The sequence below is a fragment of the Poeciliopsis prolifica genome, unplaced genomic scaffold (genome assembly GCF_027474105.1).
Source record: "Poeciliopsis prolifica strain line A6 unplaced genomic scaffold, Auburn_PproV2 SCAFFOLD128, whole genome shotgun sequence".
NCBI lineage: Eukaryota > Metazoa > Chordata > Actinopteri > Cyprinodontiformes > Poeciliidae > Poeciliopsis > Poeciliopsis prolifica.
In genome coordinates, this window is record NW_026562503.1 from 342,809 (window position 1) to 358,039 (window position 15,231).

The 15,231-nt window shown below is 39.8% G+C and overlaps 2 protein-coding genes and 1 pseudogene across 2 annotated transcripts; all 3 read right to left on the reverse strand.

Moving 5' to 3' along the window:
* Positions 1-1,972: 1,972 nt before the first annotated feature.
* Positions 1,973-5,547, reverse strand: LOC129355263 (HLA class II histocompatibility antigen, DR beta 5 chain-like). The gene is made up of 5 exons (XM_055024787.1): positions 5,207-5,547; positions 3,416-3,698; positions 3,265-3,332; positions 2,539-2,664; positions 1,973-2,257 (listed from the first exon to the last, which is right to left on the reverse strand). The coding sequence occupies exons 1-5, from the start codon at positions 5,262-5,264 to the stop codon at positions 2,229-2,231; spliced, it is 564 nt and encodes a 187-aa protein (XP_054880762.1). The 5' UTR covers positions 5,265-5,547; the 3' UTR covers positions 1,973-2,228.
* A 743-nt stretch (positions 5,548-6,290) lies between these two features.
* LOC129355264 (RLA class II histocompatibility antigen, DP alpha-1 chain-like) lies at positions 6,291-7,618 on the reverse strand (annotated as a pseudogene).
* A 4,453-nt stretch (positions 7,619-12,071) lies between these two features.
* Positions 12,072-14,663, reverse strand: LOC129355242 (SLA class II histocompatibility antigen, DQ haplotype D beta chain-like). The gene is made up of 5 exons (XM_055024768.1): positions 14,310-14,663; positions 13,789-14,002; positions 12,887-12,954; positions 12,668-12,781; positions 12,072-12,555 (listed from the first exon to the last, which is right to left on the reverse strand). Exons 1-5 carry the CDS (start codon positions 14,602-14,604, stop codon positions 12,500-12,502), a joined length of 747 nt encoding a protein of 248 aa, XP_054880743.1. The 5' UTR covers positions 14,605-14,663; the 3' UTR covers positions 12,072-12,499.
* Positions 14,664-15,231: the final 568 nt, after the last annotated feature.

A 15,231-nucleotide genomic window follows, 5' to 3' on the forward strand; every position in this document is an offset into this window, starting at 1 on the left:
TAACTGTTGTTGTATTGGTATTACTCTTAAAAAGAAGTCAATAGGAGTTTTCAAGAAAACAAAGAATAATAGATGTCTAAGAAATGTTCATTTAAGGAGGGGTACATCCTGACATCTGGAAGGGAGGGAGGGGGAAGGTGTGTGTGTGTGTGTGTGTGTGTTGGGGGGGTGTGTGTGGGAGGGAGGGGTGTGTGGGGGGGTAAATAGAGGTCAAAGATCGTGAGAAAAAAACCCTAGTTAATCTAAGGCGGGACTTCCGGTTAAAAGGGGCGTGGCCACCTGTCAAAATGAGACTTGACGAAAGGGAGCCCATAATGTCTCTCTATCAACAAATGTTCTGAGTCCATAACTTCATGACCTTTGACCTTTTCTCCTCTGGTCTGTTTAGCAGCTTCAGTCTCAGATCAGCAGAAACATTAAATCAGGGAAACTTGGACTAGATTATCTTCTCATTGTCGACATGATGCAGTTTGATCTGATTAAATATCAGATTATTGATTATTATGGGTTGTTGCTGTTTGATGTTTTAAGATCTTGTTCTTTGGGCCCCTCTCTGCCCCTGACCCCTCTAAGGTCTCTGTACGGCCCTGCCCCCGCCTGCTGTAATCCTTCATGGCAGATCTTCAGAACCGTCTGGTTCCACCGGGTCAGAACCTCTAAATCATTAATTCCTGGTTCTGATGCTCGGTTTGAGCTGCAGCAGGTCGTCTCGGCCGGGTCTACAAGCTGCCATGTGATTGGCCGATTCCACAAGAGCGTGTAACCCAAAGAGGACTTTTATTTTGCGGGTCCACTTCCTGTGTAGTGCTAAACTCTTCCAGCTCTCAGTTTCTATTCCTCCTCGTCTCCAGGTGGTTTTCTGTTGGCATCTTCCTCAATAATTGATCCAAATCTTAGAATCTCCTGATTTGATCAGCTGGTGAATCTGACAGCAGTTTTTGTTTTTATCTCTGACTCTTTTGCTCGTCGGTTGGTGCTGGTTGGTTATGTCTCCTCGTTTTGGTTAAACTCTCCACTAACTGAACATGAATGTTGATCAGTGAAGTTAACTGATCACAACTGAATTTAATATTGTGCAGTTTTTTCATTTATTTCTCACTAGTTGAAAATTTGATCATTCATTTTTATTGATTATTGAGATTTTGAAAGTGCACTTTAACCTGATTAGCTTGGAATATGATATATTATTTTATATTTTTATTAAAATGTTGGATTGTCAAATTAAAATCTCAGGACTGCGTCTAATATGCATAAACCAAATGATCAGCATTAATATTATTTAATCGATGTTTTTGGATGAAACTTAATGGGTTTTTATTTTGTGTTGGATCAAAATCTCATCTGGATCTGAAGATGACGAGCTGGAAAAAACTTTATGGTTCGTATGAATTATCAACAATCCTTGTGCTGCTGTAGTTACCTTGTGTAATTACTACCTTATGTAATTACACAAGGTAATTATCTTCTGTGTTGTCTGGAAACATTGCATTCTGCTTATGTTGAACTTCTAAAAAAATAATCTAAAAGGTCAAATCTTGATTATAAAAATAAATTAAACTGGATTATGTAGATTTCTAAAACATTTGAAGTTAGACTTTGATTACCTTGTGTAATTACATAATGTAATTACCTTATGTAATTGTAATTACTTTGTGTAATTACCAACCTTCTGAGCTGCTGAGTCCTGATGGTACAAGTGGTTGGACAGCTAATACCTACCTGTACCTAATAAAGTGTACCTAATAAAGTGGCCAGTGGGTGTTTATGAAATAGACTTATGTGTTGTATCAAAATTTTTATGTTTTTATCATTTGGACCTCAGGATTATTATTTATAACCAATAAATAAATAAACTGGAAACTTCAGAAAAACATTAAAACAATTTAGGAAAAAAATCCAAAAGAGAAAAAACATTTATTGAGAAAAAAACATTTTATTGTGAAACAGGAAGTTAAAAGTCACCAGAATAAACCAAAATGACAAAAAATATTATTAATAATAAACAGATTTATATGATCTGATTTTTCCACTTTACATGAAATGTTTTCCTGCATCATGGAGACGAAGGAGCTGAAAACTGGAGGAAAATGAAACATTTTAACTCTAAACATGATTATCTGGAGCTTCAGTGAAGATTCATGATGAAGATCAGGATCAGAACCGGGCTTCAGGTCCGGATGTCTGGGTCCGGTTCTTTGGATCCGGTTCTCTGGGTCCGGTTCTGATCCTCAGTTCATGGACAGGATGGGAGGCAGAGCTGAACAAAAACAGAATGAACAGGAAGGTTTGATCAGAAGAGATGATCTAGATTCACTGTAGAGGAGATGTGAACCGGATCTATGTGAACTAAGTCTAGATGCAAACAAACCAGATTAAAGGTCTAGATATTCTAGATCTGGGAGGAACCAGATTTATTATCATATTGTCCAAAATCCCAAAATAAATGAATAAGATCTGGTTTGAATCTGCTTCAAACTGGTTTCAAACTGGTTTAAATTGAATTTAAACTGGTTTAAACTGGTCTAAACTGGTTCTCACCTCCTGCTTTCTTCTTGTAGTAGATGAATCCAGTCAGAAACAAAACCAGACCCACGATCAGTCCTAGAACTCCAAATGCAATTTTGATCTTCTCCGACTCAGGCATGGGTCGACCAGGGGGCGGAGCTTAAGACAGGTGAGCAGACAGACAACAGGTGAGCAGACAGACAGACAGGTGCAGATTAAGTTATAAAACGTTGGTTTAATCCAGAGAGAAGTCAGATTTCAGTTTGTTTTCATCGTCTCATTTGAAATCAGTGACGGGTCGTTCATGCTCTCACAGGGATTCATCAGTTCATTTGTGAAAAGTTCATCATTTCACATCATTGAAACATTTAAGATTTATTTGTTTTGAACAACAACCTCAACATGATGACGTGTCAGTCATCAAGCTATTAGCTAATACTTAGCTAATAGCTTACTATTAGCTAACAGTAAGCTAACAGAAAAACAAGTTCAGAAAGAATTTTATGTTTTATGTATTTCATTCATTTTTAAGATTTCAGTAAGGTTATAAATATTCACCAATCACAATCAGTGGAATAATTAATTAGAGTTTTTGTGGATTAATTGAATTTCTTCATGTGGAATAAAATAGAAAAGTTAATTTGTTTGTTCTGTAATAAATGTGGAGCCTCTGATTGTTTCTCATTAGAAAGATTTAAAGATTTAAAGGTTTGATGGTTTAAAGTATCAGATGCTAAATGGAGTCATGCAGGTTTTTACTCCAGTCGATGCTCAGCGGCTCCTTCAAGCTCAGATGCTCCACCAGGCAGGAAATCGTCTCTCCAGACCTGCAGGACATCAAGCAGCAGCATGAGACCCGTTTGGTTCTGTTCACACCGACCAGCATTAGCATTAGCATTAGCTTCTTAACCCCAACGTGAAGCGGCAGACCGCCATGTTGGCTCCATTAAGCCATAGAGCCTCTCTGTCCATCTGTCCATCTGGTTTCTTCATGACGTTCAGCCAGTCGCTGCCGTTGTTCCAGTTTGCTGCCAGTTTCTGACCAAACGAGTTCAGACCAACGAAGGATCCAACATGGCTGTCGAAGCGAATGAACTCCACCTTGTTGTAGACGTAGGAGTATCTGTAGTGAACGTCCTGCAGCGCAGAGGAGTTGAACTGGCAGAGGAACAATTCCTGACACATGAAGCCAACTGGGGGGAGAGCAGGGTGAAGATCCAGACAACATCTGGGTAATATAAATCTAGAAAACATCTGGATAATGTAAATCTATAAAACATCTGGATAATATAACTCTAGAAAACATCTGGATAATGTAAATCTATAAAACATCTGGATAATATAACTCTAGAAAACATCTGGATAATGTAAATCTATAAAACATCTGGATAATATAACTCTAGAAAACATCTGGATAATGTAAATCTATAAAACATCTGGATAATATAACTCTAGAAAACATCTGGATAATGTAAATCTATAAAACATCTGGATAATATAACTCTAGAAAACATCTGGATAATGTAAATCTATAAAACATCTGGATAATATAACTCTAGAAAACATCTGGATAATGTAAATCTATAAAACATCTGGATAATATAACTCTAGAAAACATCTGGATAATGTAAATCTATAAAACATCTGGATAATATAACTCTAGAAAACATCTGGATAATATAACTCTAGAAAACATCTGGATAATGTAAATCTATAAAACATCTGGATAATATAACTCTAGAAAACATCTGGATAATGTAAATCTATAAAACATCTGGATAATATAACTCTAGAAAACATCTGGATAATGTAAATCCATAAAACATCTGGATAATATAACTCTAGAAAACATCTGGATAATGTAAATCTATAAAACATCTGGATAATATAACTCTAGAAAACATCTGGATAATGTAAATCTATAAAACATCTGGATAATATAACTCTAGAAAACATCTGGATAATGTAAATCTATAAAACATCTGGATAATATACCTCTAGAAAACATCTGGATAATGTAACTCTAGAAAACATCTGGATAATGTAAATCTATAAAACATCTGGATAATATAACTCTAGAAAACATCTGGATAATGTAAATCTATAAAACATCTGGATAATATAACTCTAGAAAACATCTGGATAATGTAAATCTATAAAACATCTGGATAATATAACTCTAGAAAACATCTGGATAATGTAAATCTATAAAACATCTAGCTAATATAACTAGAAAACCAGTTTAATTCATTTAAGCATAAATCCATATTTTGGGTTTATCTCTGTTTCTATTCTCAAAAACAAAATATTTATGATCCAGTGAACGGATCCAGTGAACGGATCCAGTGAACTGATCCAGTGAACGGATCCAGTGAACTGATCCAGTTCACTGAATCAGTGAACTGATCCAGTGAACTGAATCAGTGAACTGATCCAGTGAACTGATCCAGTGAATTATCAGGCTTTGGCTGCAACCAGAGATGATAATGAAACTTTATGATCCTCTATAATGTTAAATATTTAGGAAACATTGAAGCTCTTTATGTTCATTATTATTGATTATAATTCAGATCCGACCAATCAGAGCTCAGCTGGTCTCAGAAAACAAATCAGAAACATAAAGCAGATCAACAGATTGAAATCAATCATTAAGTGTTTCTGCATATCAGCCCAGGAATCTGAATGATCGATCGGCTCCTACCTGCAGTCTGGACCAGAACCAGAACCAGAACCAGGAGCAGAACCAGAGAGCGACTCATTGCTGCAGGTCAGGAGATGAACTGAGAGCCTGAAGCTGCAACCAGACGGAGAATCACCTGGTGACGTCACCTGTTACCGGGCAGATTGACCTGACAGGAGCAGAGCAGCAGGTGATCCACTGGATCCACTGGATCCACTGGATCCACTGGTTCTGATGGTTCTGTTGGTTCTGATGGTTTTGATGGTTCTACTGATGATAAACCTGCTGCAGGAATTTTTCTCTTATCTGTTTAAACTGGAAATATAAATGAAAAACTGATCAAATTTTTCCAAATGTTTCTCTGAAACTCAAAGACATAAAAACTTTTTATTTGTTTTGTTGGATTAAAATTTTCTGATCAAAGTTTTTACAGATTTATTTACATTTTTCCAAATCAGAGACAAACTGAGAAATTATTGTTTTTATAAAAGTTCATTTCAGAAAAATTATGTTAGAATGAGAAAATAAAGTGAGTTATTAAAGTCAGTTTGGACGTTTTGTTTCTTGAAATCTAATAAATGTGATGAACTTTGATTTCTGACGTCTCATAAATGAATTTATAATCTGAGTTTATGGAAGTTTAATTCGAGTTTATGATGCTGTTATGAACAGATTCCTTTGTTCCTGCTGAAGGTCATGAAATGTTTCATCTTCACTTTTATTATTTTACTTTTTTTCTTGTCCTGATTTATTCTCATAATTTATGTTTTTCAGTTTCAGATTCGTTTCTTTTTTTAAATCAATATTTTATTTTTCTGTCTCTTTGCTTCCAGTGAGTTTAACTTTATTTATCATTTATCATTAAAAGTTTCATTTAGTTTTTATATTTAAATGATTTTGAACTTTTCAGACGATGGAGGAAAAGTTTCATCTGGTTCTAGTCAGTTTAAAGAGACCAGCATGTTTTTATCAATTCATATTAAATATTATTATTTATTATTTAACAGAAGATTTTTAGTTCAGTTTTTTTATTTGTAGAAAAGTAAAATTTTTTTCTCATTTTAATCAAAATGTTTCCAGATGTTTATATTAATGAGAATAAAACTCCAGACAGAAACAGTTTTTATTTCATTTTAATCAGAACCAGCCAGTAAAACCGACCCGGTCCAGAACCAACTGGGTCAGACGCTCCAGAACCCGATTCCTCAAGCAGAACATCTAGAAACCATATTTCTATAAGATCAGCCTGAGTCCAGGAGCTTTAATGTTGGATCTCTGATTGATCCGAACCGATCGGATCCACGTGTTGGATCAGAACCGGGACTTCCTGTCAGGAGGTTCAGGACGGACCAATCAGCTGCTTCCCTTTCACCATGAAGAACGCTCCGGCGGCGGCTCCCAGCAGACCCAGCATCACTCCCACCGCGCACAGAACTGCCGGGCCGGCGCCGGGCCGGCGCCGGGCCCGGGCGGCGCCTCCACCTGCAACTCTGCAGACAGGAAACGGGTCAGTCGGTCTCTGCCGCAGCCGCTTCCTGTCTAGTCAAAGGCCGCTCACCCCAGGTCCTGGTCAGCGGCCTCCTCAGAGCCGGATGGTCCACTGAGCAGCTGTACACGTCTCCCAGCTGCAGAACCGAGTCCAGCCTGGAGATCTGGGTGAAGCTGCTGGTCCTGCTGGGCAGCGGGACGCTCAGGCTGCTGCTCGCCGTCACGTCCTGTCCGTTCTTCAGCCAGGACACCCGGACTGGCGCCGGACAGAAACCGGAGACGTGACACACCAGGACGTTCTTCTCCCCCAGAACCGCATGGTGGGCTGAGAAGAGCAGGACGGAGGGAGGATCTGAGGGCAGGAAGGTCAGAGAAAGGTCAGAGAGCAGAGTTCACACTAAACACACACACAGAGACACACACACATCAGTGACCAGAGGACACACTAAACACACACACAGAGACACACACATCAGTGACCAGAGGACACACTAATGAGACTAAATAGACTGAATGAGACAGTCTCATTCAGTCTATTTATTCTCATTCAGTCTCATTCAGTCTGATCTTGTTCAGTTCCGTTTCCTCACCCAGCGGATCAGGAATGTCCTTCATTCCCAATCGGAGAATCTTCAGGTTGTCTTTGCAGAACTTTTCTCTCTTCACGGCTCGTTCATAAAACCCTGTGAACTCTGGATGAACCAGGAAGTGCGGCATGGTGACGACTCCTTTTCCTTGGTTGAAGTCGGCGTGCCAAACATGTTCACCATCCAGGGCCATCATGTCCATTTCATTAGCAGGTGAACAAGCCACCACCTCCAGGTCCTCATGTTGGCCTGCAGGGAGCAGGAAGAGGTCAGAGGAGGAGGAGGAAGAGGAGGAGGGCAGACGCTCAGCAGCCGCAGAAACACAGAGCAGCAGCAGCAGCAGCTGCAGCAGCTCCATCTTCAGCTGGTCTGACCTGAACTCACCTGAGTCAGTCAGAAACTCTCCACCCAGCAGCCAATCACAGCGTAGTGATGTCATCAGGCTGGCCTGCAGGTTCTGCTCTCTGATTGGTCAGGCTGGGCTCCGCCCTCTCCCTGTTTCACCTTCCAGGTTTTCTAAATGTTCTTATTGTTCAGACTCTGATGAAATGATAAATAATATTTAATATTCAGGTGAGGAAGGAAAACGGCTCCAACTGGTTCCAGTCTGAATGAATCATAAACATTATGGGATGGATATTAAATACCAGTTTCCATCTTTTATCTGATCAAATATTAAAAGAGGAAATATTTTGTATTTTCCATCATTTCCATTTTCTGGTTTGTCTTTTCATCAATAATTAAAGAATATAAACGATCAGAGGAATAAATCAGGTTTGGGATGTTTGGATAAATTCTCAGTGATTATTGAATTAAATGTTTCTTCTTCTGCTGGTCTGAATTCATCCCTTCATCAGAGACTGAGGGTTTGACCATCAGCAGAGCTGCTAGCATTAGCACAGCATTAGCATAGCATTAGCATAGCATTAGCATAGCATTAGCATCACCAGAAACCAGCCACTCTGTGTTTCTGCGGCTGCTGAGCGTCTGCCCTCCTCCTCCTCTGACCTGCTCGATCAGCCTGACCCCTCTGACCTCTTCCTGCTCCATGCAGGGTCTGACCAACAGGGAGGAAACTTTCCATCCTGGTCCGATTCATCGCTTAGCAACAGAAATGAACTACAGACAACATGGCCGCCGCAGAGAGCTTCATGTTCTCCTGTTTGCTTAGTGACCAGAAGAAACGCAGATGAAACGGTTTCCTGTCAGAAAACAACTATTCTTTCCAGCCTTCTGCTCATTTCATCTCTGCAGCTTTTAAATCTTTTATCACCTTTTCAAATCAGTGGTGGGTAGAAAAGTCGACCTTTGGTAGATTCTGGAGGAACTGCTGTTATAGAAGCTGAACTTTTCCAGAAAGTCAAAACTAATCCTGAATCATTTCAACTCCAAACAGAAAAATGGGAAACAATTATTTCTGCTCATTTATTTTGTTGGTAAATTTGTGTCACATTAATGTCATGAGATGAAATTTAATGTTTAAGTTGGTTTTAATCTTCCATCCACAAGCGAAGGAGTCAAACTTTCATGACTGACATTTCATCTGATTGATGGAAACTTGATCTGATTAAACATCTGAGCTGCTGGAGGCCGAGTCACTGATCTGACGATTATTCAGTTTGACTCAAACGGCCCTAAAGCTAATGTTGGCTAACGCTAATGTTGGCTAATGCTAATGTTGGCTAATGCTAATGTTGGCTAATGCTAATTTTGCTAACGCTAATGTTGGCTAATGCTAATGTTGGCTAACGCTAATGTTGGCTAACTCTAATGTTGGCTAACACTAATGTTGGCTAATGCTAATGTTGGCTAATGCTAATGTTGGCTAACTCTAATGTTGGCTAATGCTAATGTTGCTAACGCTAATGTTGGCTAATGCTAATGTTGGCTAACGCTAATGTTGGCTAATGCTAATGTTGGCTAACGCTAATGTTGGCTAATGCTAATGTTGGCTAACGCTAATGTTGGCTAACTCTAATGTTGGCTAACACTAATGTTGGCTAATGCTAATGTTGGCTAACTCTAATGTTGGCTAATGCTAATGTTGGCTAATGCTAATGTTGCTAACGCTAATGTTGGCTAATGCTAATGTTGGCTAATGCTAATGTTGGCTAACGCTAATGTTGGCTAATGCTAATGTTGGCTAATGCTAATGTTGGCTAATGCTAATGTTGGCTAATGCTAATTTTGCTAACGCTAATGTTGGCTAATGCTAATTGGCTAACGCTAATGTTGGCTAACTCTAATGTTGGCTAACACTAATGTTGGCTAATGCTAATGTTGGCTAACTCTAATGTTGGCTAACACTAATGTTGGCTAATGCTAATGTTGGCTAACTCTAATGTTGGCTAATGCTAATGTTGGCTAATGCTAATGTTGCTAACGCTAATGTTGGCTAATGCTAATGTTGGCTAACGCTAATGTTGGCTAATGCTAATGTTGGCTAATGCTAATGTTGGCTAACGCTAATGTTGGCTAATGCTAATTTTGCTAACGCTAATGTTGGCTAATGCTAATGTTGGCTAACGCTAATGTTGGCTAACTCTAATGTTGGCTAACACTAATGTTGGCTAATGCTAATGTTGGCTAACTCTAATGTTGGCTAATGCTAATGTTGCTAACGCTAATGTTGGCTAATGCTAATGTTGGCTAACGCTAATGTTGGCTAATGCTAATGTTGGCTAATGCTAATGTTTGCATCATTTATTAAAAAGTTCTTCGAGCAGCACAAGTTTTTTTCTCACTGATTTGTCTCCCTTACATAATCACAGAACTGGTTGGTTAAACAATGTGACCTGATTGACCTCTGACCTGACTGTAATGTTATTCTGTTTGATTATCAGTGCATGTTCCTGTCAGAGCTGGTTGCTCCTTAATCCCAGTAATCCCAGTAATCCCAGTCTGCCTTGTTTCTGTCCAGTTCTTCTGACTGATTCTATGATATTTATGTTCATTTATTCCCTTTCTTTAGTTATTCTTTAGTAGTTAATTCATCTTTCTGGTTCCTGTTTACTCTCACCTGAAGCCTGTTAGCCAATCAGCTCAGGTGTTTTGCTCAGTGTTTAAACTCGTTTCTCTTCTTGTTGGACCTTCATGTTGCTTCCCTGGTTTTTGCACTCGGCTCCTGTTTTCTTCCAGCTCTCTGTGTTCTCAATGTTTTTCCATTAAATATATGAAATCTTCTATGTGCCTGATCTCCATGTGTTTGTGAATTTCGCCACATGGAACCGTCTGTGTCTGGACTCAGTAACAGCAGAGGAAGGTCAAAGTTCACACGTCCCAAGATGGAAGGAGATTGAAAGTGGTGTCCCTTTGCAGGCAGCAATTGGGAATATTGACTTAATAAAAAACCTTAAGGAACTTAATCCCTGTTCTGAAACAGCACTTAAGACCTGGTCAAAGCTAGTAAAAGACAACAGAGAGTCCTGTTTACCAATCAGATGGATAGCGTATGACCAAGATTTTACCCCAAATAAAATAGATAATACCTTTAAAAGATGGATTAACAAGGGTTTAGTAAAATACAATGATTTGTATCATAAAGGCTGTCTGAGGACATTTCAAGACATTAGGCAAAAATATGACCTTGATAACAGAGACTTTTTCTGTTATCTACAAATCCGGCATTATTTAGACAAAACAAATACAGAAGATCCAAGCAGAGCATTTGTTGGAATATTAAATATCTTTCTGAAATCATATCAATCAACTTCTACTACTAAATTAATATCCAAAATGTATGATGAGCTACAAAATCTGGAGGGAGGGGACACGCTATATATAAAGGAGAGATGGGACAAGGAAGGGAACCACCAAATTCACATTGAAGACTGGTTAGATATTTTGAATAACTGCTGGAGATGTACATCTTCACTAACATATAGAGAATTTGCTTGGAAAACGGTTACACGCTTATTTAAAACACCAGCTCAAAGGGACAGAAATGCAGATAAAACATGCTGGAGGTTATGTGGATCGGAACAAGCAGACCACTTTCATATTCTATGGAGCTGTCCTAAGTTGTCTTCTTACTGGAGGACAATTAAACAAAATGTGGAGACTGTTATTGGAGCCAATCTTACACTAAACTTTGAGATTATGCTTTTAGGCAAACGACCAGATTGTGTAAAGGGATTCTGTAAAACATATATTTTTGATATATTACTGATTGCCAGTAAAAAAGCAACTACTCGGAAATGGATGACGGACAAAATACCCACATTAGAAGACTGGACAAGCATCATTCAAGACATTTGCAAGATGGAGGAATTGACATTTGCATTGAAACTGGAGCAAGACAAATTAGAAAAGTGTTGGACCCCATGGTGGACTTTTATGAATACCAGATCTGAAGCTAGTGAGATTGTGGTGACACCCATTGTTCCTTAGCTACTCTGTTGAACCCTCGGTTTAAGGGTCATAAAAGTTATTCTAGTGTTGATACTGACTTGTTTTGCTCTTCCTCCTCTCTTCCTTTGAGAGGAGTGAGGAGGAGGGGAAAAAGGGAACACTAAATACTGGAGATGGACAATCACAAGAAGGGGTTAACTGTATTGATTAATATAACAAACTGAATAGATGATCGTGTACAGGTTTATATCATCTTATGTGAATGGATGAGATGTATGTTTTCTATGTTGTTCCTTAATAAAAACTTGAATTAAAAAACAGTAGCAAACATCCATCTCACTGCAACACAGGATTCAAAACCAGCTGCTAAGCATCCTGGGAAATATGGTGCAAAATCAAACCACAACATGCAAGTATTTCCACAGAAACCACGACTATCATCTTTTTTATAATTGTTGTTTATTGTGAAACACCAAAGTGTTAGAAATCAGAATAAACCCAAATTACACATAATGATGCAGTTAGACAATAAAGCTGCTGTCTTCTCTAATTAATCACAGCAGAAATAAACATGTGACATCAAACTTCCATCATCGTAAAGGATTCAGCTTTTCTTCTGGTTCTTTTGCTCTTCAAGCCTCAATAATGATTTCAGATGTTTTTACAGCTGAGGAAAAATCTGCTCTTCATAAAACCATAGAGAGAAAATAAAACCACAGAAAGTGAAGATTAATAAACCTGAAACACTTCCTGGAGAGAAGCAGCTGATCAACTGGACCGAAGAGTCCAGAACAAACTTCAGGTTCTGCAGACCAGGTTCTGATCAGGTTCTGCTCAGGTTCTGCTCAGGTTCTGATCAGGTTCTGATCAGGTTCTGCTCAGGTTCTGCTCAGGTTCTGATCCTGAACCGGCTCCTGCATTCAAAGGTGAGGACGGGAACCAGATCTGAACAGGAACAAAGATCCAGAGAACAGAGTCAGAAATGGACGGTTCAGAACCAGAACCAGCATCCTGTCTCATGAACAGGTCCATTTGGTTTGGACCGAGAGGTTCTGACCTTTGACCTTCCTCTTGTAGTAGATGAATCCAGCCAGAGACAGAATCAGACCCAGGATCAGTCCTGAAGCTCCGATGGCCAGTTTGTTCCTCTCTGACTCCGGCATGGACGGGTCTGGAGGGACATGAGGACAGGAGGGGGACAGGTGAGACAGGTAGAGACATGAGGACAGGTGAGACAGGTAGAGACAGGAGGACAGGTGTCTCCAGTCCTTCTTACCCCAGTCGGTGATCAGAGGTTCCTTCAGGCTGACATGTTCCACCCTGCAGGAGATCTGCTCTCCAGACCTGAAGAGAGAGACACCAACAAAGCCAGGTCAGAACCAACAGAACCGGGTCAGAACCAACAGAACCGGGTCAGAACCAGGACGATTATCAGGGAGGGCGGCTGCCCTGTGACTTTTAGCTGAGCCTCTGCAGCACCTGAACAGAATAATGAGTCATTGAGGTTCTGCTCAGGTTCTGCAGATCCGATCCACAGCAGGAGGTCATGAAGTCGTTTCATTCCAGTGTTTTGTACCTGAGGCTCATTTAAAACCTGCAGTTTGATCGTCCTGATTTAGAGAATCGGTTTATTCATGCAGCAGCTTTTCTCTGAGCTCTTCCTCCTCCAGCAGCTCTGCAGCACTTTCTGATGACGTCTTCAGTTAGGAAACATTCAGGAGACAAAGTCAACCTGGAGTCCAACTGGACTCACCTGTTGGACTCCAGGTGGTTCTGAATCTCGCCCAGCAGATTCAGAACCATTAATGTTTTGGTGTTAGACTTCATGCAGAAGTTAGTTTTACTGTCACAGAGCCACATTCTGTTTATGTAACTCTATGGTGTATTTTATTAGTAGTTAAAATCCAGTGTTAAAACAAATCTACAGGTGTTAAAATGTAACTCTTGACTTCTGACCTCTGACCTCCTCCAGCGGCTGTGACATTAAGCTCTCAGGTTCCAACAAAGCCACACAAACTGAGTCATTTCAGGACAATTTACTGTCCACATGTCACTGCTGTTAGCATATTTAGCTCAGTGTTAGCATATTTAGCTTGTATTATATTTAGTTTGGTGTTAGCATATTTAGCTTGGTATTGGCATAGTTAGCTAGGTGTTAGCATATTTACCTGGACTCACCTGGATTTGAACTCCAAGCTGGAGTGGATCTGGTAGAGCCAGCCTCCGTCTGGCAGCGCGTCGGTGGAAGTGACATCAGAGGTGACTTCCTGTCCGTCTCTCCTCCAGGTGACTCTGATCTGTTTGGGGAAGAAGCCGTAGACGCTGCAGGTCAGCATGGAGGGATGACCACCAGCAGGAGGCGCCACTGAGGTCAGAGCGACAGACGGCGCCACTGGAACAGGAAGAGGAGAGGAAGAGTTAACTTTCCTCAGTGCAAAAACTAAAATTAATACAAGATACAAATCTGTATTTTCATTCAGCCAAAGTTGGGAAACTTATTATTTTTGTTTTGGAAACTTAATATCTGAGTTTCTGTGTTGCTTCTCCTGGGAAAGAGGTTGCTGTGTCTCGGTGGGTCTGATTTGGTTCTAGGTTTATTGGTTTAGGTTTATTGAGGACATCTGGGGCATTGAGGACATCTGGGGCCCACCAGATCCAGCCACGACCCCCGGACTGGAAGCAGTTTTTTATGAACTCACCTGATCTATTCAAAACATTTCTGTACCAGACCCCAGAGTTATGGTGGCAGAACACGTCCTTCTGGGCTCGCCTGCTGCTCAGAACCACAGGATTACTGTTCAAGATGTTTGCCTGTCTCATTCCAAACGATGTGTATCCAACATAGAGCCCAATGTTACTGTCAAATCTCAAAAACTCCACTTTTTTATAGATGTAGGAGTAGATGTACTGGGTGTCCTTCAGCTCAGTGGAGTTAAAGAGGCAGCGCAACACTGAATGGACTTCAGAACCATCTGGAAAACAAAACATGCACATTCCTGGTTATCTGAAACATTTAGAGTTTATTCAGTCTTAAGCTACACTCTGGGTTTCAGTCGTGACCCGGATGACGCGCTAAATCCAGAAGTGGATTTCTCCAGTGATCACAGCGAGGAGCTAAAGAACTAAAGGACTGGATGGAACAGACAAGGCATCTCCAAAAAATATGTGTATATTATAATCCATATTATCTAAAAAAGACTTATTGTGATTATTTACCTGGTGTTCTCATAACTAACCACCTGGAGCTGCAGGCCTCATATTATTATTATTATTATTATTATTATTATTATTATTATATTATATTATTATTATAGGACAAGTCAGAAGAAAGTTTTCAAAACCTGGAAATAAAATCATTTAGCTTCAGGTTGGGTCACATTTAGGATCAAAAGGAGCTTTAAATGGCCGTCGACTGGTTTCTTCCTGGTGACTGAGCTTTGTGCTATTTTAAGTCATCAGTCTATGATACCGATGCTACCGCTAACAACAAGCTAACCCATGTTATGTCTGAGCCTGGATCTTAAATCATTTATTGAGTTTCTGTAAACCAGATTCATGCTGTGGTTTAGTTGTTCGTTGGTGATGAGTCGTTGTAGATTCTGGTCCAATGTGGGTCGACTG